General features: G+C 37.3%; 2 protein-coding genes across 2 annotated transcripts in view; both read left to right on the forward strand.

Moving 5' to 3' along the window:
• The first annotated feature begins 269 nt into the window (after positions 1-269).
• On the forward strand, positions 270-24,393 carry Cd200r1 (CD200 receptor 1). Its single transcript, XM_090346543.1, has 7 exons — positions 270-457; positions 15,336-15,401; positions 17,320-17,637; positions 17,745-17,993; positions 20,662-20,761; positions 21,984-22,029; positions 23,195-24,393. The coding sequence occupies exons 1-7, from the start codon at positions 394-396 to the stop codon at positions 23,333-23,335; spliced, it is 984 nt and encodes a 327-aa protein (XP_090202669.1). The 5' UTR covers positions 270-393; the 3' UTR covers positions 23,336-24,393.
• Ccdc80 (coiled-coil domain containing 80) overlaps positions 400-24,404 on the forward strand; it is a 177,874-nt gene continuing 153,869 nt past the window's right edge. The window contains exon 1 of the mRNA XM_090346529.1: positions 400-457. The gene's annotated coding sequence lies outside the window, so the exon portion shown is untranslated. The remainder of the gene's footprint in view (positions 458-24,404) is intronic.

Here is a 24,404-nt window from a genome sequence, read left to right on the forward strand (position 1 = left end):
TAGCAATAGAGAAGTATCCTGTTTTACTTGTTCATGAAAGTTTAGACAAATCTGTTTATCTTGAGCCTGAGCTTATCTATGAGCAGCAGAAGTGAGAAGAGCCAATTAGCTAACAGCTCTTTCAGGCAGGCTGCTTCCTCTGTCTTTGCTTCAATGCTTCATACAGGAAATCTAGTGCTGTGTCAAGTTCTAGAAAAGAGTCTCTTCTCTCCCAACTTACTCAGGTGCAAACATTTCCCTAAGCAAAGAGCTTAGGGAAAGGAGTGGTCCGTTTGGTTGGGTTAAGAGGATCCAGAGTCACAAAGGCAACCCAGAGGAAGCTTCGCCATGCTCCATGCTGCTTCTCCATCTGTGAGAAGTACAGAGTGAAGGGCAGAAACCAAGAGACCAGCAATGATCATTCCTGGGCGAATTTTGGACACAGTGCTGCTCCTGCCGTTGGTCCTTTCAGTGGCTGGTGAGTCTGAATTCCCTTTGACAGAAAGACAGGTCTGAGATCTGATCCAGGTTCTGGAGCTTGGGACAATGCAATTCAGTTGCAATCATAGACAGAGGGGGAGTACTTCCAGATTTGTATTACCGAATCACCCTTTCTTTCTGTCTTTTCTTATTTATTTTATGGTAATTAACACATCTCTACAGTTTGTATCCTCTTCTCATTCTCCTCACCCTGTTTTTTGAAGGAGGCTTAACAAAAATTAAACATATACTAGTAGCAATCAAAGCCACTTAGGTTTTCATTGTCATTTCTTCCCTGCTTAAAATAAAATGCAGAAAATTATTCTATATTTCCCAGATCCACATTGTTAATAGTATAAATTGTGAATGTTTATTTCTATCTCTTTCTACGAATAGGATTTAAAAAATACAGTATGTATGGCTAGGATGTAGCTCAGTGGCAAAGTGCTTGCCTAGCAAGTGTGACATCCTGGTTCAATTCCCAGTACCAAAAAGAAAAGACAAAAAAAATTCAGTTACAAACAAAAAAAAATACAATATGCATACAATGATATTGGAATGTCTGTATTTATCTTGAGGATACTATGGGCTATAGAAGACACTTTCTGAATTACAGTATTAATTACTGGGTTCCTGTAGGAGTAGAAGAGAATTTGGGGCTACTGTGGGGGTGTCCTTGTTTCACTGCCAAGGGTTGGTAGGAGTTGGTGTGGGAGGGAGTTTTCAGGTTTCACTTTTAGTAGATGGAGCAGCTGTGAGGGAACAGTAAAGGTGGTTTTACATTTTACAATAATTGAAAGGAAAAAGAGTATTTTTTTCCTCATCTGAATTACTTTAAAATCTTTTCTGTTTACTAGCAAAAAAAGTCACATGCTAATCTTATTAGTGAGCATACATTAACATTCTCCACGAATGCATTTTTCTGTCAAGAGTTATCACATACATTTCTTCTTTGATCTTTGCAGCAACCCAGTGCCATAGACATGGAAGATATTTCTCTATATTACAAGTATAGAAACTAAGTTGTAGAGAGGTGAAATGATTTGATCAACATTAGATACAAGTTAGTGTATAGTAGAATATGCTTAGTGACAGTTTATATCAGCAGTCATCATGAAACATTTGAGGGGGAAGTTTTCCTCAACATAAAAAAATACTGTAAATTATCTTTAAGTAGTTGTAGAAGCTCAGTAACTCAACATGTCCATTTCTGAGTACAATGCATGTTGGACAATTGGGTTTTCTTAATTTTTAATGCTTATGCTTTTCACTAAAGACATGTGACTAACACTACTGAAAAAAAAGCTGGGCTAATATTTAGTTACTGAAAGTTAGATTTAAAATTCAGTTAAACTGAATGGGCTAGTACTCACTCAAGCAGACACATGATCAGAATCTCTCCATAATTGTGACTTTGTAATACTATAGAGAGGTCTTCTAGAAATCTGTGCAAGATCCAATTTGGTATAGGAAGCTAGGTAGGCAAGGAGCTCTCACTGACAACTTGAGCTACTACTTCACAAAAGGGAAAAAAGTAACGAGATGAAAGAAGCAGAAAATTTGAATCTTAAAGAAATGAAAGGTCTAAATTTAAAAACTATTTCTAGATATAAGGGGAGACAATACTTTGTTCATCATATCATTGACGCTGATGCTTGGGTCATTATAAAGTTATCCAAGTGTTTTGAATCAAGACATGTAAAAGCCAGTTGCTTTATATAAAGTGATTTGGGGATGTATTTATCAAATGATTTAGAATAAGTCATACGAAGACTATATGGAGCAATGACCTTCTTTCCACTTTATCATTACTGCTTGTTGACTAGACTACCAAAGGAAATAACTTACTATAAAGACATGTTTACAAAGGAACAGGAGAGATGACCTGGAGGAAGAGATTAAAAGAAAGGAGTTGGTCTCATTAATTTCAGTCTTGTCTTTGTTTTCTGGTTTGTGATAGCTGTGAATTTATGTATTATCATTATAAAACATTTTTTTTGTTTCTCTATTTGTTCATATCTCTAAGCAATGTAGCATTCGTAAGCAAGATATAAGAAAATACCTGGGGGCAAAACTGAAAATAATCTAAGAAATCTACCTTAAAGCAGGCTTGGCAGTCCTGTACCTTACTCCCCTTTTCATTCACGCTTTATGCACTGTGTTTACCATTTCATTCTTCTTTTGCCCTAACATAGTCTAGATTTGTTTTATTGTTTTGAATTATATTTTTCTGTTCCAATTAAAATAATTCCATATTTTATAAAAGTTATTTATCTTGTTAATAGTTGTTGAAAAGAAAATCTTGAACACACACACACACATATATATGTATTTTTTTCTCCTTTGGGCTAATTTTTTACTCATTTGTCATTATCTTCCACTAGAGGGCAGACAGTAACTAGAGGAGATAAGATCTAAGATCTTAACAGTAGTCTTTTGGGGGGTTCAGCAGATTTGTTGACGGAGGACAGAGATAAATGCAATTATGGAACAGAAAACATTAGTTTTCATTAATTTCAGCCCTTTCTTTGTTTGCTGGTTTGTGATAGTTGTGAATTTGTTACTATAAGTCATAGCTGTATTTTACTCCATTTATTTTTATTTTATTTTTTGCCAGTCCTGGGCTTGGGCTCAGGGACTGAGCACTGTCCTTGGACTTTCTCAAGGCTTAGCACTCTACCACTTGAGCCTCAGCACCACTTCCAGCTTTTTTCTATGTATGTGGTACCGAAGAATCGAACCCGGGTCTTCGTGCATGCTAGGCAAGCACTCTACCACTAGGCCAAACTCCCGGCCCTCCATTTATTTTTTTATTTTTATTTTTTTTGGTCTATTGTGGGGCTTGAACTCTGGGCCTGAGAGCTGTTCCTGAGCTTTTTAGCTCCATACTAGTGCTCTTCCACTCTGAGCTACAGCTCCACTTCCCGTTTTCTGGTGCTTAATCTGAGATAAGAATCTCACAGACTTTTGTGTCTGGGCTGGCTTTAAACCCCAGTCCTCAGATTTCTCACCTCCTGAGTAGCTAGGATTACAGGCTTGAGCCTGTAAAACAACAACAACAAAACCCCTCTTAAACAATTAATACAAATCCTAAGTCCTTATTAAAAGCACTATATATTGAGGTGTTTGTGAGAGACTAGTGCTAAAAATTATAACAATCTGAATTAGGAAGCTAGGGCTAAGATAAAGCCCTTGAGAAACATTCAAAATCTTGTAACAAACTGGCAACTGAGTTTACAGCTGAAGGATGTGGAAACAATGGAATGTCTTGTTAAAGGCTCTCTGGGAGAGTTGTGTCTTGAGTTGGGCCCGAAAAATAAATTTGGATAGATGTGGGAAATCAGAAAAAGAAATTAGGAGGAAATGGGCAATAAGTACAAAGGCATGATGGTTCTTGGAGAGAATAAGTTTTATCATGATGTAACAGAGATTGTATATGATATAGTAGGAAATAAGGCTGGATTTCAAGGGTTCTTGATAGCTAAACAGAGAAATCTCCCACATTTTTTAGACTGAAGTGTCAGCAATATTCTATGTAATGGTAGCGGCATTTAGTCTATGATTTATTGTGAAGGAGGAATCAAGCACTTCTATCCTGGAGTTCCTACTTTAGAAAGTTTCATGATGCCATATCGATGTCTGGGAAGGAAGTTTGTGGAGACAGAATCTAAATCCATTTTAGATGTCTGTCACAGAGAAGGAGAAGTGTAGCAAAGTTCAGGTTTGTGAGCCACTTATGGAATGAATAAGCCCACAATGAGAATACACCTAGAGATAGAAATAATAATAGCATAGCACTAGAAATGTTTAAGTTTGGGCTCTAAGAACCATAATTATGCTGGGAGCCATAAGCCATAGCCATATTCAGGAGGCTGAGACCTGAGGATCACCATTCAAAGTTAGCCTTGGTCTGAAAGTCTAGGAGACACTTATCTCCAGTTAGCCACCAGGAAACCAGAAGAGGTGCTGGGGCTCAAAGTGGTAGAACCCTAACCTTGAGCTGAAGAGCTCAGTGACAGCACCCAGGCCCAGAGTTCAAGGCCTACAACTGAAAAAAAAAAAAAGAAAAACAACAGCAACAAAACAGGACTATAAGTACCTCTTTCATCTTTACAGTATAGAAGAAAATGCAAGACGGGAGAGGAAACAATACAATCCATAAATTGAGTACCTAAGCTTAAACAGGAGGTAGGAAGTGAAACTGAGGGCATTTAATAACAGGTAAGCCACCACAAGTTCTGAAACTGAGGAATGAGTTGGAAAGTTAAATAGGAGGCTAGTAGGATGAGAGTAGGAATTGGAAAAGAATGAAGATGTTTACTTTAAACTTTTGTAAGCTTGATATGAACAGGTAAAGAAGCAATCTCGTTTCTTTTACTCTTTGGGAGGCAGAATCCGTGAAAGACTAAGTCTACATCTGTTGACTCAGTTACTTTTGCTCTCTCAGCATTTTCTAGTCTGGTTTCAACTCTATCACTTTGCTAAAACATTTTTCTTACCGACCATAAAGGTCACGGTGACATTCTTACTACTGATCATAATGCTTCTTCGTTATTACTTTCAGATTGTTTTCTCCTTATGATTTGATCTTGATTTTTCCTGTTGTAAAATTTTGTCTTTCCCTAGTTTTATGGCAATGCATTTCCTTTCTAATTTTTTGTCATGGTTTTTTATAATGAAAACTATCTCCAACAGATTTATGTGTTTTCAAGACTCTGGGTTTGACCTTTTCTCTTTTCTCTAATTTCTGCCCTAGAGACAGAAATTTGGTAGGCTTTGGGGCTAGATAAGGCTTGTAGATCTTTTAGTTGGCACATATAATATTTTTAAAAGAGTCTCAAATTAGCCAATTATTTGCCAGCTACTAATAAATTGGAGAGATTTTACTTGAAATTCCTGAGTTACTGTTTGAGGTTGAAGATTAGATCAGATAATACAAAGTAAATGAGTATTAAAAAAAAAAAACAACTGAAGTTGGGTGCTCATAATTCTAGCTACTCTAGAGGCTGAGAACTAAGAATTGAGGTTCAGAGCCAGTCCAGGCTAGCTAGTGCTATTGTAATTGGACATACTTGTACAAATTGTTTGATTCACGTGTACTGCCCCTATTAAATAGATAATAGACTTTGAGTGCCTAGATATTATAATTCCTTAGATGAAATTCCCAAAGTCTCCAGTTCTATCAGTCTAAAAGCTTTAATGTAGTGATAGGTGGTCACTCAGGTACCATCTAATGGCAAGTTTTTTTTTTTCAAGAAACCCACATTATCATATTTTAGCAATTCATCTTCCATAGTCTCATTTACTTAGTAATCTTATAAATTTATCATAAAATCAATACCTACTCTTCAGATAGCTTTAGATGAGGAAAAGATTGCATAGCTTTGTAATTCACCAGTAATTCCTATTTAATGCTTAGAAATATCATTTAGGGGAAAATGAGTTTTTCTTTCACTTCTATATACAGGATGATACTGTTTTTTAATTATGTGTCAGAATAAAATAGTAATTTTAAGACTCCCTTCCCCCACAGTTACAAATGTCCTGTACTTTATAGTCAATTATCATGGATTTTGACCGGTGCCTATGTGGTTCAGTAAAAATCACTGCATTTGAGGCAGAAATATTATCAACCCATTTGAGTGACAATCTTATTTTTAGAAACACAAAAAAGAGCAAGTTTAATTTTTACTTAAAGCCACTTATAGCTCCAAAATCTTCTAAAATAACACTTTTGTCTCAAATCTACAACAGGTGGCTTACATACATAGAAAACATTCATTGATCAAAATGTTGAAGTTGTTTTTAGCTTTTTTCCCTTGAGCCAGAGGATTCATCTTTAAAAGTTTCTGTACCACTGGGCATGGGTGGCTCATGCCTATAATCCTAGCTACTTAGGAGGCTGAGATCTGAGGGTCGCAGTTTGAAGTCAGCTGGGGCCGAAAAGTTCTGGTGGGACTCTTATCTCCAAAAAACTATTCAGAACAGCCATAAGTGGTGCTATGGCTCAAGTGGTAGAGCGCTAAACTAGAACACAAAGAGGCTCCGGGACAGTGCCCAGGCTCTGAAGTCAAGCCCCAGGATTGGCAAAAAAAAAAAAAAAGTTGTACTGTATACAGGTGATTAGAAAATGTCATGGGCTTATTATAGTTAAATAAATGTATTAGAAGAATAAAAGTCTCTGCCATTATTGTTTAAATTTCAGAGTCATTCTTTGTGTGATTAAGATCTCAGTTAGGCCAAGTGCTGCTGGCTCATGCCTGTAATCCTAGCTATTGATGAGGCTGAGGATTAGAGGTTCTTTCCCAGGCAAGAAAGTCCCAGGAGATTCTTGTCTCCAATTAGCCACCAGAAAACTGCTAGCCTTGAGCAAAAAAGCTCAGGGATGATGCCCAGACCTAAAATTCAGACACCATGACCAAAAAAAAAAATCTGTCACAAAACTCCATCTATTTTAAATGAAATGTGAATTTTTAGGATAAATGTACCAGTTGATTAGAATGTATTTAACACATCAGCTTTTAGTGTTCTTTCATCTTTTGTTCATTCCTTATTTGTTAAGTTAAAAGACTCCAATAATCTATGTTATAAAGAGGGAAAAGTGATGAAGTTTAAATTCATTTAATTGGGCTAGAGGCATAGTGTAAGTGGTAAAGTGCTAATCTAGAAAAGCACAAGGCTCTACGTTCAAACCCCAGTAGCACCAAAAGCCCCCCTGAAGCAAATCAAAGTGAATTCATTAACAAAAATTCAGAGGAAAAAGGGGAAGCTAAAGGAGAAGTAAAACTCACAACCCTCACCATTTTCTAGCTATTAGAAATGACTTAATACTTAAACTATAAGGTTCATCTCAAAATTTGTTAAAATAATTTTGAAAAGTTATTGAAGCTTGAGGCAGTTTTGGAGTTTAGCAACAAGAACAATCAAATAAAGAGAGAAAGTTTTTTCACTTGGCTTTGTCAATACAAAATGAGGGGCTACTTTCACAGATTTCAATATATATATTTATTTTGTGGCCTTTTGTTTCCAGGGGTAGAAAATTCATTACATGTTAAGCAACATGTAGTAAAGATTGTAATAAGACATATGCATGAATGCTACAGAGCTGTGAAGAGGCCCCAAGACCTGTAAAGAAAGGTCCATAAAAATAAACAATGAAATCATTATGCTCAATTTTCTTTAGCAGCCATCGGGGCACCTTACAAAATCATAGATTTCTTTTCTCTTCTGTCTTTTTGTCTTTCTTTCCTTCCTTCTTTCTTTTATCAGTCCTGGAGTATAAACTCAGGGCCTGAGCACTATCCTTGGGCTTTTCCTCAAGGCTAGCGCTCTACCACTTGAGCCATAGCACCACTTCTGCCTTTTTCTATGTGGTACCAAGGAATCAAACCCAGATTTTTGTGCATGCTAGGCAAGCACTCTACCACTAGGCTAAACTCTCAGCCCATAGCTTTATTGTTTTTTAAGTCTACAGATTTTTCACTAATTCAAGGGTCTTAGATGAAGTTCATTCATCAAATCACAAATCATATTGTTTGTATTCTTCCAAAAGACCTGCAAATGAAAGAAAGGGTTCTTAACTCTATACATTAGAAATAACAAATAAATACAAATCATGAAGTTGTCTAAATAAGTGTAGCAGCAAACGTTTTGGTTAATAGAAATTAACCAAGCATCATTCCCGAGACTGTGATTTCAGAAATGAGTATGTGTATTTTTTTTTTTTGAAATCAGAGCTGACACTGCAGTATTTTACAAGAGATTCAAAATGGCTCAACATCACAAGAGAGTCATGTGCAGTCTGGGAGGGTGCAGTCTCTCTGGAGTTGGGGTTTTGCATTGTCATGAATGCACCCTTTGTGTACTGTGGGGGTGGCTTTGCTGGCTCAGGCTGGGGACAATGACGATCTGGAAAGGGAAAGTCCCTACTGGTGCTGGAAGTTAAGAGGTTTCATTAGTAGTGAAATCAAACACAGTCCTGCTGATGACTCTAACTCAGGTGCCAAGCACGCTTGTTTGTATTTTCTGTCTATTTTTGTGGATGTGTGTTGTGATGTATATGTGTTAAAACTTGGAATTTCTGTTATGACTTCTATTTTATTTTGTTTTATTATTTTTGTGCAAGACCAGGACTCAAACTCGACATCTGATGCCTTGGCTCATTGCCAGGGCTCTACCACCTGAGCCAGGCCTCTAATCTGCACTATTACTTCGGGTTGTCCCCTTTTTAATTCTGTTGAGTGATAATTCACACATCATTTATTGTACACTGTAATGGAAAGTGTATGATTTGATGAATTTTGGGAGTTGTATACTCTGAGTTAATAAGATACAAAACATTTCCATGGTTTTCAATGTCTCATAAGGATCTCTACGGACTGTCTCTCATTTGGCGGCAACCAGTGGTCACTTAACAGAATTACCATTTTGTATTAGAAGGATTATTTTGTGCAGTGTATAGGATGTAGAATGTATTTATCTTTTTTCATTTAGCCTAGCAGAATAATTTTGAGGTTCAATTAGTGTTGCATGCTTTCCTGTTTGTTGTTGAATAGTACTGTAGTATAGTTATTTTATACATTTACCCATTAAGGATACTAGTTGTCAATAAATGAATACATGTGAGTAAGGCCACTGAAAATTCATGCACATGTCCTATATGATGGCATGTTTTCATTCCTGTTAGTTTAAAACTTGACTTCTGGGATAATCAAATTGGTGGATACATGTTTAATTTTGAAAAAAAGTTACTGGAAGTTTCCAATGCACATATTCCAATGTTCCCATTTTCCTGCCACTCATTTTTAGACATACCTATGAGAATCTCACTGACATAAAATTATTGAATGTGTAATAATTCTTTGCATATTGTATGTAGCAGTCATGTATTACAAATATTTTCTTATTCTGTCACTTTTCTTTTTTCCTTTTCTTTCTTTCTTGCCAGTCCTGGGCTTGAGCTAAGAGACTGAGCACTGTCCTTGGACTTTTCTCAAGGCTAGTGCTCTACCCTTGAGCCACAGCACTACTTCTGGCTTTTTTCTAAGTATGTGGTACCAAGAAATTGAACCTGGGTCTTTGTGAATGCTAGGCAAGCACTCTACCAAACTCCCGGCCCTCTTTTCATTTTATTAATGAAAATTTTCTTCTTTCAGGGTATAATAGCTTGCAATTTTGATAATGCCCAGTTTATCAAATTTTCTTTCCTTTTTCCCCCCTTTTCTTAAGAATTTTTTACATGCCAAAGCCACATAGACTCTCTCCATAGTTTTCTTCCAGGGGTTTCAGTTTTTAGCTTTTACACTGAAACTAATAATCCATTGGAGAGAATTTTTTTTTATTTTTCAGTGTTTTATTTTTAATATCTTGCAAACTTTTACCTAATTTTATATTTATAAATATTCATTATATGTGGAGCACTCCGGATACTGAACATACTGACATATTTCCCAACTGAAGGAAGTTCTCCCTGGAGAGAAATTTTTATTTGTAAATGTGAAGGGATGAAATTCATTGTTTTCTGCATGTGGCAAAAAATTATTCCATCATCAGTTGCTGTAAAGACAACTCAGAGACAGCTTCTCAATTTGTATAGCAACAGTACCTCATTTTGATTGACATTGTGTTGAAATTTAACAATAATTTGAAGAGAACAAATGAAAAATATTGAATTTACCAGAGCAGCTTACTTAAGGTATGAAGGGGTTTTAAAATTTTATCCATGCAAAATGTTTTATTTAGAGCTTTCAGTGTACAAGTCATACCTATTTTTTGTTACATTTCTTCCTGTTTTGTCTTTGACCTATTGCAAATGGAACTGAGTTTTAAAATTATATTTTTTAATCGTGCTAATGCAGAAAATAATTATGTTAGAGTATAGAGAATTTTTATAATATGGCTTTGCTGAACTCATTTGGTTATAGATGTTCTGTATCCCTATCATGTCATCAAGGGAGAGATAGTTTTGTGTCTGTTTATGATCTATAGCTGTTCTTTTCCCAGTTTGCTTTATTTCCGTGACTAAAGCTCCACCATCAAATTCAAACGAAGTACCAAGAACAGATAGCTTTGCTCTGCTCCTGGGTTCGTATACTACATATACCTGTTTTGTTTTGTTCACTTAATAATATATCTTGAAAAGAAGAAAAAAATACAGTAGGACATAATAAATCATACAGGTCTTTAGACATTCACACTGAGACCAAAGGAGGACATGCTTAACAAGGATACAAAGGCTCAATACCTATGTGCGAAAAATAAACTCCAAGAAATGGAAATAAGAGTGTTTTATCTTTCTTGCTGTTTTTGTTTTCTCTTCCTTTTGTCTTGTTTGCTACATTATCTACCTTTGGGAAGAAAAGGGAGAGCACAGGATTGGAGGGACAAAATATGAAAATGCAATAGTGATATCATTAGACACTATGTAGAAAGTGAACTATACAACTTGTGGGTGAGGACAGGAGGGAAAAATGGGAGAGAGCAAGCAAGGAGGTGACATTGTTTAAACCCATTTGAGCTGTGGCTCAAAGAGGTAGCATGCTCCCCTTGAGTAAAAGAACTCAGGGACAGGGCCTAGGCCCTGGGTTCAAACTTGGTGACCAAAACCAAAATAAAACAAAATTGAAAACCCAGAAAACAACAAAAAAGAAATGTACTCATTACCAACTTATGTAATTTCAGTCCCTCTGTATATCATCTGTATTATCGCAATATATATATATGTACATGTATATACAAAAACTCCTCCAATATATCTTGATCACTCCATAGTAGTTGGTGTAAACATTTCTTATTCTTTTTAGTTTTGTTGTACTTTAAATTTCTGTGCTTCAATTTTGTTTATATTTTTCTTTTTCATTTTCTGTTTTCAGTTTTATTGCCGTTTTCTGATTATTATCTTCTGCTGTTTCTCTGCTGCTGTGTTAACAGTAAGCTAAAGTTGATGTTGAATGATTTGTTAGATTTTACATAATTTCTAATATGTACATTCAATGTTATTAAATCCTAGCACCCCTGTCATTACTCCCTATAAATTTTGGTAGATAATGATTTTATTTTTATTTATTCGGAGCATTTAAATATCTTCCTCTGAAATTTCCTCTTTTATCCATATATTATTTTCAAGTGTTTGGTATAATCTCAAAAAATTTGTAGTCTGAGGGCAGACATTGAATTCTATTTTTTTAATTTGTTAAAATGTGTTTCATGGCTCAGATGTGATTTATTTTAGTGCGAATATTCAAGCTTGTTAAGGACAAATATCTTGCTGTTTTAGGAAGATTTTTACCTTACCTTAATTAGAATGGCCAGATCAAGAAAACAAATTCATTGTAACTACTTGCAAACCACCCAATGTGTTTGCTCATAGATTTATAGGCACATTCTAGCATAAATGTTGTCAGTTATACTCTATGGGTTCCTCAATGATGTCCTCTATTTCATAGCTGTTGAATCTATCCATTTTGAATTTGGAGGTACGAATTAACTGTAATATTGGGTCATCTATTTCTTCTTGCATCCATTTTTGCCTCATGTATTTTGATGCCCTATTGTTAGACACAAATATGTTAAGGATTTTAAATATTCTTTGAAAATTGATCTATTTATCCTTATGTGATCTTTTTTTCTAGGATAACATTCTTGCCTATGAACTCTTGTCTGTTTCAAAATTGGAGTGCTATTTAATTTCTTTTGATTTGCATTAACACAGTACAACTTTCTCCATCCCTTTTTTATAATCTATGTGTATGTGTGTGTTTAAAATAGTTTTATTCGAAGAAAATATTTCATTAGATCTTACTCCCCTGGTGCACTTAGATCATTGCTGTTGAAATTGGATTAATATGTATCACAATGGTTACTATTTTTTACTTACTGCCCATGATATCTATTCCTATGTTTACATTAAAAAGTGATCTTTAAGTACTTGTTATATGGCACCTCCTTTATACAAGGCAGGAGGTGCCATAGAACAAGGCAGTCCATGAACACAGTGCATCTTGATCAGTGTCACTCCTTCAGCATTCTTAACTACCTTTGGCCTACCCCTTCCCTTAATGTTTCTTAGTTTTGTGATATATGCTATATATATAATATATATATAATTTTATTTTTTTGGCCAGTCCTAGCACTTGAATTCAGGGCCTGGCCATTGTCGTTGAGCTTTCTCAAGGCTAGTACTCTACCACTTGAGCCACTGCACTATTTCCCGCCTTTTCTGTGTAGGTGGTACCGAGGAATCGCACTCACAACTTCGTGCATGTTAAGAAAGCACTGTACCACTAGGCCATACTCCTGGCCTCCACCTCTACAATGAATTCTTGACTGCATTCTCCCTACCTTCCCTACTTCATTCATCTTCCCCTCTCTCCTTGCCTGCCTCCTTAAGTTGTACTTATTTCCTGGTGATTTTGTTCAACTTTCTAAAAGATAATACTATTTGAGCTTTCTATAGAGTCTATTAAACTTCAGTAAATTCATTTATAACCATTTATGAACAACATAGTGTGTTTACTCATAGACTTACAGACACGTTCTAGTTATCACAATGAAGAAAACCAGGCAACCCTTTTTTTTCCCTGGGTCTAGGTCACTTCACTAGTTTTTTTCCCCCAAGTCTTTCTACTTCCTTAGTAATGGTACAATAACATTCCTTCTAACAGATGAGTAAAATTCCATTATGTTAGATATGTACATTTTCTTGATCCATTCATCCATTGAGGAACATCTGGGGTGGTTCTATATCTTGGCTCTGATTATTAGTGCCACAATGAACATGGCTGTGTTGATGTCTTTAACCTTGTTTGTGTTCTATTGGATAAAATGTAGGACTGGGTCTGCTGGATCATAGGGCAGCTCTATGTTTAGGTTTTTTTTTTTTTTTTTCTTTTTTTTGCCAGTCCTGGGCTTAAGCTCAGGGCTTGAGAACTGTCGTTGGACTTTCTCAAGGCCAGAACTCTACCACTTGAGCCTCAGTACCACTTCTGGCTTTTTCCCCCCTAAGTATGTGGTACCAAGGAATCGAACCCTGGTCTTTGTGCAGGCTAGGCAAGTATTCTACCACTAGGCCAAACTCCTGGCCCTTAATTTTATTTATTTATTTATTTATTTATTTATTTTTTTGAGGAATCGCCATAGTGTTTCTAGAGTGTTGGAACAAACTTGCATTCCCACCAACAATATAATAGAGTTCCCTTTTGGCCACACCCTCTACAGCATTAGTTATTAGTTATTGCTTGTTTGCTTAATAACGGCCATTCTAACCAGGGTCAGGTGGAATCTCAGTGTTGTTTTGATTTGTGTTTCCTTTATGGCCAGAGATGTAGAACATTTCTTTATGTGTCTATTGGCCATTTTTTCTTTCTTTGAGTCATTACCTTATTAATTAGATTGTTATTTCTTTGAGGATTTAGTTTTTGAGGATTTAATTTTTGGACTGCTAAGTAGATTTTGAATATTAAGCCTTCATCTGATGTATAGCTAGCAAAAGTCCTCTCCCATTCTGTGGGCTATCTGTTTAGCTTGTTAGCTATTTTTTTTTTTGGTCGGTCATGGGACTTGAACTCTGGGCCTGGGCACTCTCCCTGAGCTCTTCAGCTCAAGGCTACTGTTCTACCCCTTGAGCCACAGCGCCACTTTTGCTTTTATGGTGGTTAATTGGAGATAAGAGTCCCACGGACTATAGTGCCTGGGCTGGCTTAGAACTGTGATCATCATATCTCGGCCTTCTGAGTAGCTAGTATTATAAGCATGAACCACCAGCGCCTGGGTTAGCTATGTTATTTGCCATGCAGAAACTTAGAAAATCAGATACTTTATTGTTTAGTGGTTGACCAACAGTGTCAACATACTATTGCAAAGAGTAAAAGTCAGCTTTCAAAAAATATAATGGCTCATGCCTGTAATGTATTTTTATGTTATATGTTATATAATATATAAAATATACAAATAATATATCATAATATATATTATATGGCTTCATGGGTTCTGTAGGTATTGTAGAGTAACAAAATAATCCCAATTCCTTTTTTTCCTTTTATTGATTTTAAAAATGCTTTATTTAGTACATTTTTCAAAGTCAAGTTTGAAATTAAACTCATATATGGGTTTCAGGAATTTAAGACCTAGAATACTGAAGTTGATGAAGACTTTTCCTCTCTCTTCTTCTGCTTTATGTCCTATCCTTTCTCCCTGTTTACAAGGTAAAAATGAGGAGCAAAGGGAAAGGATGGACCCTTTGTTTGGATTTAAAAATTCTCAAGAAAATTCTTTGTCTTGACATAGGAGTGAGGTGTTCACCAGTGGACCAAATAATTTATAGAGTAGCACCTGGGAAAAGTTTTTTTAGGCCAGCTCAAATGTGATACCCACATTGAACCAATCTCCTTGGCTGGGAAAGGAGCTAGAGAAAGTAATGGAAGACACTTTGTACAAAGTAGTTGACAAAAAATGCTTCAACGCCGGGTGCGGTGGCTCATGACTCTAAGCCTAATCCTAGTGATTGAGGAGGCTGAGATCTGAGGATCGAGGTTCAAAGCCAGCCTGGGCACAAAAGGACCTGAGACTCATCTCCAGTTAACCACTAGAAAACAGGAAGTGGGGCTTGGCTCAAGGGTAGAGTGGTAGCCTTGAGCTGAAGAGCTCAGGGACAAGGACCAGGCCAAGTTTAAGCCACATGACCCACCAAAAAAAAAGTGTTTCACAAATCCTCAACCATTAATACAGTATGAATCTAATCTTCAAATTATTACCATTCTTCATTTACCATTTCTACTGGTTTCCTAACATATTGAATGAAACTGTTAGGTTACAAAAGCTTCGCTAGTACTTTAGTAAACTTCATTGATTTTATCTTTTCCTCTCTAAATATTTTCTAGATTCAACTAGTCTATGTCCAGATGAAAGGCAGATGACACAGAACAATTCATTGCCTCTTGCAGAAGGTAATATGCTTCCTTATCTAGTATGTAAAGCTGTGTGGTGTAGTTGGCCTCGATGAAAAGCTCATGCTCTTCCAGGCATAACCCGAGTTATAACCTCTTATAACTTATTTGAAGAGTCAGGTGGCCTGAATGTTGTGGTATGGGGGCTGTGCATGACGCAGTCTCCTCTGGTGGCTTCTCTAATCAAGAATGTTTTTGCTTTTCTCTTAACCTTTGCCAACTCGGAATTGTAGAAAGAAAAGAGCATAGGTTTAATTTATGGGTTTAATTCTCAAGTCTGTGATTAAATCTTGTTATTTTTTCATCTATTTAATCTTTTTCTCTATGAAGTATGGCAAATAAACTATAAGAGACAATTGGCACTTACACTGAAAGGTATTCATTGTTGGAAGTTAAGAACAAGATTTAGTCATAGAACATTTTCTTCACTATAGCTACCTCTGCTCATGTAAAAATGACATCACAGATGCACATCACAGGTGAATTGAAACGGATGCTTCAGTTGAGTAATCGTCGCCTCTCAGAAAACCCCTATCAATAATGGTTACTTCAGTCAGTGTAGTGGAAGTATCATGTTTTATGGCAGATGCTCTTTGTATGCCAATAGTTTTTTACTTTAGAACACAGACACAGGAGTCAACTTTCATATTTAAGTCTAAAAATTTGATTGAACATACAGAGATAAAATATGGGATTACAGGGCACACATCAGTTGATATGAGTGGATATACGTAAAGGCTATGTTTGATAACACTCTTGAAATAACTTTTTTTTTGGTTTTGGTGGGTCATGGGGCTTCAACTCAGCCTGGGCGCTGTCCCTGAGCTCTTCAGCTCAAGGCTACCACCCTACCCTTGAACCAAGCCCCACTTCCCATTTTCTAGAAGTTAATTGGAGATAAAAGTCTCTGGGCTGGCTCTGAACCTTGATCCTCAGATCTCAGCCGCCTGAGTAGCTAGGATTACAGGCGTGAGCCACTGTGCCCAGCTTAAAAATCCTTTTTTATGTAAAACTTCCAAACAGAAGAAATTTCCTCTTTAATATATAAATATGAGACAGAAGTATTTTTGTTTTTTTTTCCTTACCGGAAACAAATATTTCTAGGACATTCCAAATTCATTTTTTCCTGGAATCACTAGCTGGTGAAATTATATAAGTTTAGCTCTGTAGATTCACAACTTTTTTTGTTTGCCATTCCTGGGGCTTGAACTCAGTAGCTGGGCACTGTCCTTGAACTTTCTCAAGGCTAGTGCTCTACCACTTGGGCCACAGCACCACTTCCAGCTTTTCCTGAGTATGTGGTACTGAGGAATTGAACCTAGGTTTTGTGCATGCTAAGCAAGCACTCTACCCCTAGGCCCCATGACTTTTGTTATCCTATTAGAAAGTACTCTTAAGGATACTTGACTACTTAAGCCTGAGTATAGTTACTTTTAATGAATGTTTTGTATGCCATGCACTTGTCACATTCATGATTTTCTGAACTATTACCCTTAGTGACAAACATTTAACGATTGTGTTCCAGATATTTTTTGTACTCATCACAAGAGTAATTTCTCTATTTTCTTTCCTGAGGGTCACAATTACATGATAAGTTTAATAAGTCTAGTAGTATCCATAATCAAAAGCCTATGTATAGGTTATATATTTTTCATCTGTTTCTAGCGGTCATCTTTTCTTAATTTCCATGTACTTAATAATTCAGTGTTGACTTGTTAGTGATAGAAATATAGATTAAATTTTATTAGTAATTGTATTGAATTTTATCCATTATACCTATTTGATGAATGTTAATTTCTTCCTTAAATCTCATGTTTCTGGGATGCACAGATTACATAGCATGTAATCTGCTATGTATGAACTGAACACATGAGGTTAAGCTCTTCTCTTCCTGATTTTCCTTTTTGTGTATGTCCAGCTAACACTACAGTGCTGGTACAGATGGGTACCCAGGCTGTCCTCTGTTGCCCCCGTCTATCATCGAAAGAAGTGATGTTAACAACATGGGAAATAATCCTCACGAACAAGATTCCCTGCAAAATTTCCTACAAGACATCCACAAATGAGACCATGAAAAACAATTGTACTGATGGGAGAATATCCTGGGCCTCCAGACCGGACCAGAGTCTGGATCTTCAGATTGATGTGTTGGCCACCATTCACGAGGGATATTATAAGTGTGAAGTGGCAGAACCTAATGGGAATTACTATCTTGGTTATAACCTCCAAGTGCTAGGTAAAGAATGTCATACCATGGTATATCTGATCACCAGATATGTGATGAAAGCAAATTCCACTTCAGTATGAGAAGACTAATGCATTCTCCCCCTTCTATCTCTGCAGTGCCCCCTAAAGTGAGCCTGTCTCTAGACAAGAATAGAACTGTAGTGTGTGAGGCAATCTCAGGCAAGCCAGCTGCCCGGATCTCCTGGTTCCCAGAGTGGGGTTGTGTCACTGAGACAGAATCGCCCAGCAATGACACCAGAACAGTCAGGAGTACCTGCCACTGTTCAGATAGTAATATAACTGTTGTGACCTGCTTGATATCCCACTTGACTGGCAACAAGAATCTGTCCATAGCGCTGCCTTCTGGTTGGTAATTCTAGCTTTTGATTTGCTTTTTTTTCTTTCTGTTGGAGATGTTTAAAAGGAAAAAAAGAGCGTGTAGTGTGCAGATACCTTTCACTTCAGCTTCTATTTTACCTTTCTTCTCAAAACATAGAAATGTCTAGGAAAATACTACAGAAATTCATAAAAACCTATAACTTAACAATAGTTCACTGTACTCGTTATAATTATAATAGTGATCCATGGAATATTAGTAGGAAATAGACTCCTGTATTGATTTTCTTTGCTAGGCCTGGGGCTTGAACTCAGAGCCTGACCACTGTCCTTGGGCTTTCCTCAAGGCTAGAGTTCTATCACTTCAGCCACAGCACCACTTTCAGCTTTTTCTATGTATATAGTGCCAAGGAATTGAACCTGAGTCTTCGTATATGGGAGAAAAACACTGCCACTAGGCCAAACTCCTGGCCCATCCTGGATTTTTAAAAATTTTATTATTATTTTGACAGTCCTGGGCTTGTGTTCAGGGCCTGAGCCCTGTCCTTAGGCTTTCTCAAGGCTAAAGTTCTACCACTTGAGCCTCAGCATCATTTCTGGCTTTTTTTTCTATGTATGTGGTACCGATGAATCGAACTGGGGTCTTTGGCCTAGTGGTAGAGTGCTTGCCTAGCATGCACAAACTCCTGGCCCCCTTTATTGATTTTCTTTTTTTGTGCCAGTCCTGGGGCTTGAATACAGGGCCTGAGCACTGTCCTTGGGCATTTTAACTCAAAGCTTACTCTGCCACTTGAGCCACAGCACCACTTCCAGCTTTTTTCTATCTATGTGGTACCTAGGAATCGAACCTGGCTCTTTGCGCATGGTAGGCAAGCACTACCACTAGGCCAAACTCCCAGTCCCTGTTATTGATTTTTGAAAGAACTTCCTTCCTCCCTTCTTCTCTCCCTCCCGCTCCCCCCTCCTAGTACTGGGTCTTGAACTCAGTGTTTCATACCTTTATTTGCCTCTACCAGTTAAACCACACCTCTAGTTTCAGCTTTTTGCTGGTTAATTGAAAATAAAAGTCTGTTTGATTTGTCTGTATTGGCAACTTCAACCCTTGGTCCTCAGATCTTCCTAAATAGCTAGGATTTCAGGAGTAATTGACCTGTGCCTGGCTATTCCTGATTGTGATCGAAGAATAGGTCTAGTTTAAATAGGTACTCATGATTTTGTTAGAAAAAACAAAGCTGCCTATAATTTACCTTTATGAATTTTTGGTCTAAGAGGGTTTTCTCCTCTAGATTTTTCCTGGTGAAATTTCTTAAACATCTTATAATAATATCTATGATCTGCATTCTGTATTCTCTGCTTTAATCTGACCCCCTTCATTTAAAATTCCAAGTATTAATTTTAATCAACATACATAAATTCAAATACTATCCTTATCCTTGCCTTTCTATACCTATTGTCTTCATTTTACTCGAGACATACTCAAGTCTTTTAGTTGTTTTTGTAGTAATGATCTCCTTCCTTCCTTCTCTTTTTTTCTAGTGCTGTAACACTTAAGCCACAGTTCCACTTCTAGTTTTTTCTGTGTATGTGATACTGAGGAATTGAACCTAGGGCTTCCTGCATGCTAGAAAAGCACTCTACCACTAGGCCTTCCCCTCCCTCCCTCCCTCCTTTCTGGAACATTTGGAAACAAAATAAAAAGCCATAAAAGGAAGTAATAGAAACTCTCCACTCAGAGAGGTACTAAAGAGGAGTCCTGAACTCCACTTTTCTAAACCACATGTTTATCATGTTATATATTAAATTATTTCAAATTATATATTACACATCCACTTTCTCATGCTCAATGAATATATAACATTACTTTGTTCTTGTCAGTCTTCCTATTAGTTATAGCAATTCATCATTTACATTAATTTGAATATGAATATATTATTAAATACTGAAAAAATCAACTTTGCTTTTCTTTTTAATTTTTGGATATTTTTGCCAGTCCTGGGCTGGGGCTCAGGACCTGAGCACTGTCCTTGGGTTTTCTCAAGGCTAGAGCTCTACCACTTGAGCCACAGCATCACTTCTAGCTTTGTTTTCCCCCTATGTATGTGGTACTGAGGAATTGAACCCGGGTCTTCATGCATGCTAGGCAAGCACTGCCAGCCCAGATTCTTTTTTTTGTCAGTCATGGGACTTGAACTCTAAGTCTGGACGTTGTTCCTGAGCTCTTCAACTCAAGGCTACAGCCCTACCCTTTGAACCACAGCCCCACTTCCAGTTTTCTACTGGTTAATTGGAGATAAGTCTTATAGACGTTAGTGTCTCGGCTGGCTTTGAACCATGATCCTCAGGTCTAAGGCTGTAAAAACATCTCTGTGATCCAAGTTTATCCCTACTTCCTTTGCCTGAAAAAAACACTTTTTTGTCTTCTGGTTTTTTCCTTCTGAAATGTATTATAGTTGGATCATGTAGTATACAGTCTTTCCAGTTTGACTTCTTTCACTTAGTAATATGTAATTCAGGTTCTTCTACACCTTTTCATAGCTTGATAGCTCTCTCCCCTCTCTTTTTCTTTCTCTGCCTCTTCTCTTTTTGGTTGGTCATGAGGCTTGAACTCAGAGGCTTATTTCTTTTTAACATTGACTAAAATCCCATTGTTTGAATTTACCACATTTCAACCATCTGTTTTTTGAATCTATCATTACAGGTGCTCAAACAGAAAAATCATATGTTAAATACATCATTTCCTCTATTATTATTTTGATCGTCATGGGAATAATTTGTTTCTTGAAAAGCAGCAGCTTCAGGTATTGGCCGATGAGTGTATTTTCTTCCTTAGTTTCTTTGGACCAGGAAAAAAGTCAGAAATATGCAGCTGGTGGACTGGGTAAATTAGTGTGGACTGGGTAAATTAGTGTGTAAGAGTAATTCTTTCATAATCCAAAGAATATTTTGAAGGTGGTAGATTTTTAAGCATGGGGGAAGACAGTGAAGGCTAATTGTGTGTGTGTGTGTGCACGTGTGCCAATTCTGGAGCTTAAACTCAGGGCATGTCCCGAGAACCATTTTGACAAGCCTAGTCCTCTCCCATAGCTTCACTTCCAGATTTTTGGGTGGTTAAATGGAAGTAAGAATCTCATGAACTTTTCTGCCCATGCTGGCTTTGAAGTATGACCTTCAGATCAACCTTTTGAGTAGCTAGGAGTATAGTTGTGAACCACTGACACCTTATGATCACTTTTTTGGAGTGGGGTCAAGGGGCTTGTACTCGGACTGGGTGCTGTCCCTGAGCTCTTCACTCAAGGCTACTGCCTTACCCCTGGGCCTGGGTGTTGTCCCTGTGCTCTTCAGCTCAGGGCTACCTCTCTACTCTTGAGCCAAGCCCCACGTTCTATTTTCTAGGGATTAATTGGAGATAAGAGTCTCAAGTCCTTTTGTGCCCAGGCTGGTTTTGAACCTTGATCCTCAGGTCTCAGCCTCCTGAGTAGCTAGGATTACAGGCAAGAGCCACCGTGCTACATTTTGTTTTTGTTGGTCATTAGGCTTGAACTCTGGGCCTGGGCCTGTCCCGGAGCGCTTCAGTGCTAGTGCTCTACCACTTGAGCCACAGTGCCACTTTTGGTTTTCTAGTGGTTAATTGGAGACAAGAGTCTCATGGACTTCCATGCCCGGGCTGGCTTTGAACCACAATCCTCAGATCTCAGCCTCCTGAGTAGCTAGGATTACAGGCATGAGCCACAGGCATAGGACATGACCATTTTTTTTAAAGCAGGAAATACAATAATTGCATTCATGTATCAAAGAGAATGGTTGTATGTATTCTAATGAACCAGCTTCCCATTTTATAATTTCACTTTTTTCAAAAATCCATAATATTCTTATTTGGGTATATTAAAAGTAATATTTTTCGACTCATTTCTGTTTTTATTGTTTCTATCAGAATGACTCACAATATTCAAAATGAGTTTTTCATTTTCAAATCTAAGTAATGTTGTTTTCTGTATTCAAGATTATTTACTTTTCTTTTAGAAAATGTAAATCAGAAAATCCAGACACTACTACTGTTGTAGAGGAGGTAAGAGAAAAGAACACTATTTTCAAATTTTAAATCCATGTGACCTGAAATCTAGCCATATACTTTATAATTTTCTTCAATATTCATATTTTAGTTTTAAAAAAAAAACCCAATGGTTCTGATTTTTACAATGCGACTCATCATATGTGCATGTATATTTGCTTATCTAGAGTTATTATACATTACTGGAAGCTCAGATTTTTTTTTTTTTTTTGCCAGTCCTGGGCTTGAGCTCAGGGCCTGAGCACTGTCCTTGGACTTTCTCAAGGCTAGAGCTCTACTACTTGAGCCTCAGCACCACTTCCGGCTTTTTTTTCTATGTATGTGGTACCGAGGAATCAAACCCTGGTCTTTGTGCATGCTAGGCAAGCACTCTACTACTAGGCCAAACTCCTGGCCCCTGAAGCTCAGATTTTTTAATTTACTTTATTATTATTTTTTTGCCAGTCCAGGGCTTAAACTCAGGGCCTGAGGACTGTCCTTGGATTTTTCTCAAGGCTAGAACTCTACCACTTGAGCCTCAGCACCACTTCTGGCTTTTTTTTTTCTTTTTTTTTCTTTTTTTTGCCAGTCCTGGGCTTGAGCTCAGGGCCTGAGCCCTGTCCTTGGACTTTCTCAAGGCTAGAGCTCTACCACTTGAGCCTCAGCACCACTTCCAGCTTTTTTTTTGTATGTATGTGGTACCAAGGAATCGAACCCGGGTCTTCATGCATGCTAGGCAAGCACTTTAACCACTAGGCCATCACTTTGTTTAGTTCTTTTCAGATAAAGCTACTTACTTTTTCTCTGGGACCATCTTGGAACCACAGTCCTCTTGTCTGTCTCTTGAGTAGCTCTGATGATCGGAATGAGCCCAACACATTCTTGACTTCTCTTTTTCAATACCATTACATTTCTCTCCTACTAAACTGAAAAATTTGGCCTGCTCTTTAATCTCCTACCGTCAGTGATTTACTCAGCCTTTGATTTATCTTTCTTCTCCATTTGTACTTTCACACACAGAATTACACATTAGAACCAGGCTTTGTTCCATGTTCACATGGGGCCGGAGACACAAATTTAAGTGGCAGTGACAGATGAGAAAGCAGCAGAAACCTGTTAGGAAAACAGGTGTTTCCAATAATGATTTCTAGTTTTTGTGAACTGACTTGGAGCTCTTTCTTAGGATGAAATGCAGCCCTATGCTAGCTATACAGAGAAGAGCAACACACTCTATGACACTGCAGACAGCCTGAGGATGCTTCAGCTGTCTGGAAGTGAAGCTTACCACGTGGGCCTACCTACCTCACCAGTCACTGGAATCTAGAACCAGGAGGAAACGCATCGAGATACATTACAATCATCGCTGTTTTCTTGTGCTCCCAGAACAGAAGAACCATTTTGCAACTCTTTTTTTTTGTGGTCTGTTGTAGGACTTGTACTCTGTGCCTGGGTACTGTCCCTGAGCTCTTCAGCTCAAAGCTAGTGCTCTATCACTTGAGCCACAGTGACACTTCTGGTTTTCTGGTGGTTGACTGGAGATAAGAGTCTCAAGGACTCTCATGCTAGTGCTGGTTTTGAACCATGATGCTCAGATCTCAGTCTCTTGAGTAGCTGGGTTTACAGGTGTGAGCCACTGGTACTCGGCTAATCTTTTCGAAAAAGGTTTTAGACAATGAAGATGTGAATGAATTTTCATTGACACCTTTCTAACTGTGGGAAGTTTAGAATCTTAGCTGCTACTAGCTACTTCTTTGAAGCACTGATGTTATTGTTACAAAGAAAGCACATGCTTATTAAATACTCAAATTGTGCAATAGAGTATAGAATGGAAACAGTTTCTTCTAGAGTGACTTTAGAAAAAACTCAACCATTAACAGTTTCCTATATGTTCTTCTGGGTATATGACATGTCTGCATGCCTGTATATGTATACATTTATAGCTGCTTACATACGTGTATTTATGTATATGGATGGATATATATATATATATTTGTATACACACACAAGTCTGTCATCACAAATGGGAACATATTGTAATTGTGTTTTGTACTTATGAAAAACTAATAATGTGAGTCTTGAAAAGATATTAGAAATCTCTTTATATCAGTACAAGCAGAGCCATCTTGTTCTTTTTTAATAGCTCCATAAATTTCATTGTACATCATAGTATAATTAATCACAGATCTTGTAACAGACAGCTTAAGTTTGTTGTCTAAATAATGCCATGTAGAATGTTTCTTGGGGACACAAACATCTCTCTGTGATGGTATACATCTTTAGAATCATTTCCTTGACTGGAATTGTCAGGTCAGTCGGTATCCATTGTTATATTGATAAATGTCAAATTGTATCAATTTATATTCCTCCAAAGGTGTTGAAATGTGCCTTTTCAT

The sequence above is a fragment of the Megascapheus bottae genome, chromosome 1, assembly GCF_031878675.1.
Source record: "Megascapheus bottae isolate mThoBot1 chromosome 1, mThoBot2.hap1, whole genome shotgun sequence".
In the NCBI taxonomy this organism is placed as follows: Eukaryota; Metazoa; Chordata; class Mammalia; order Rodentia; family Geomyidae; genus Megascapheus; species Megascapheus bottae.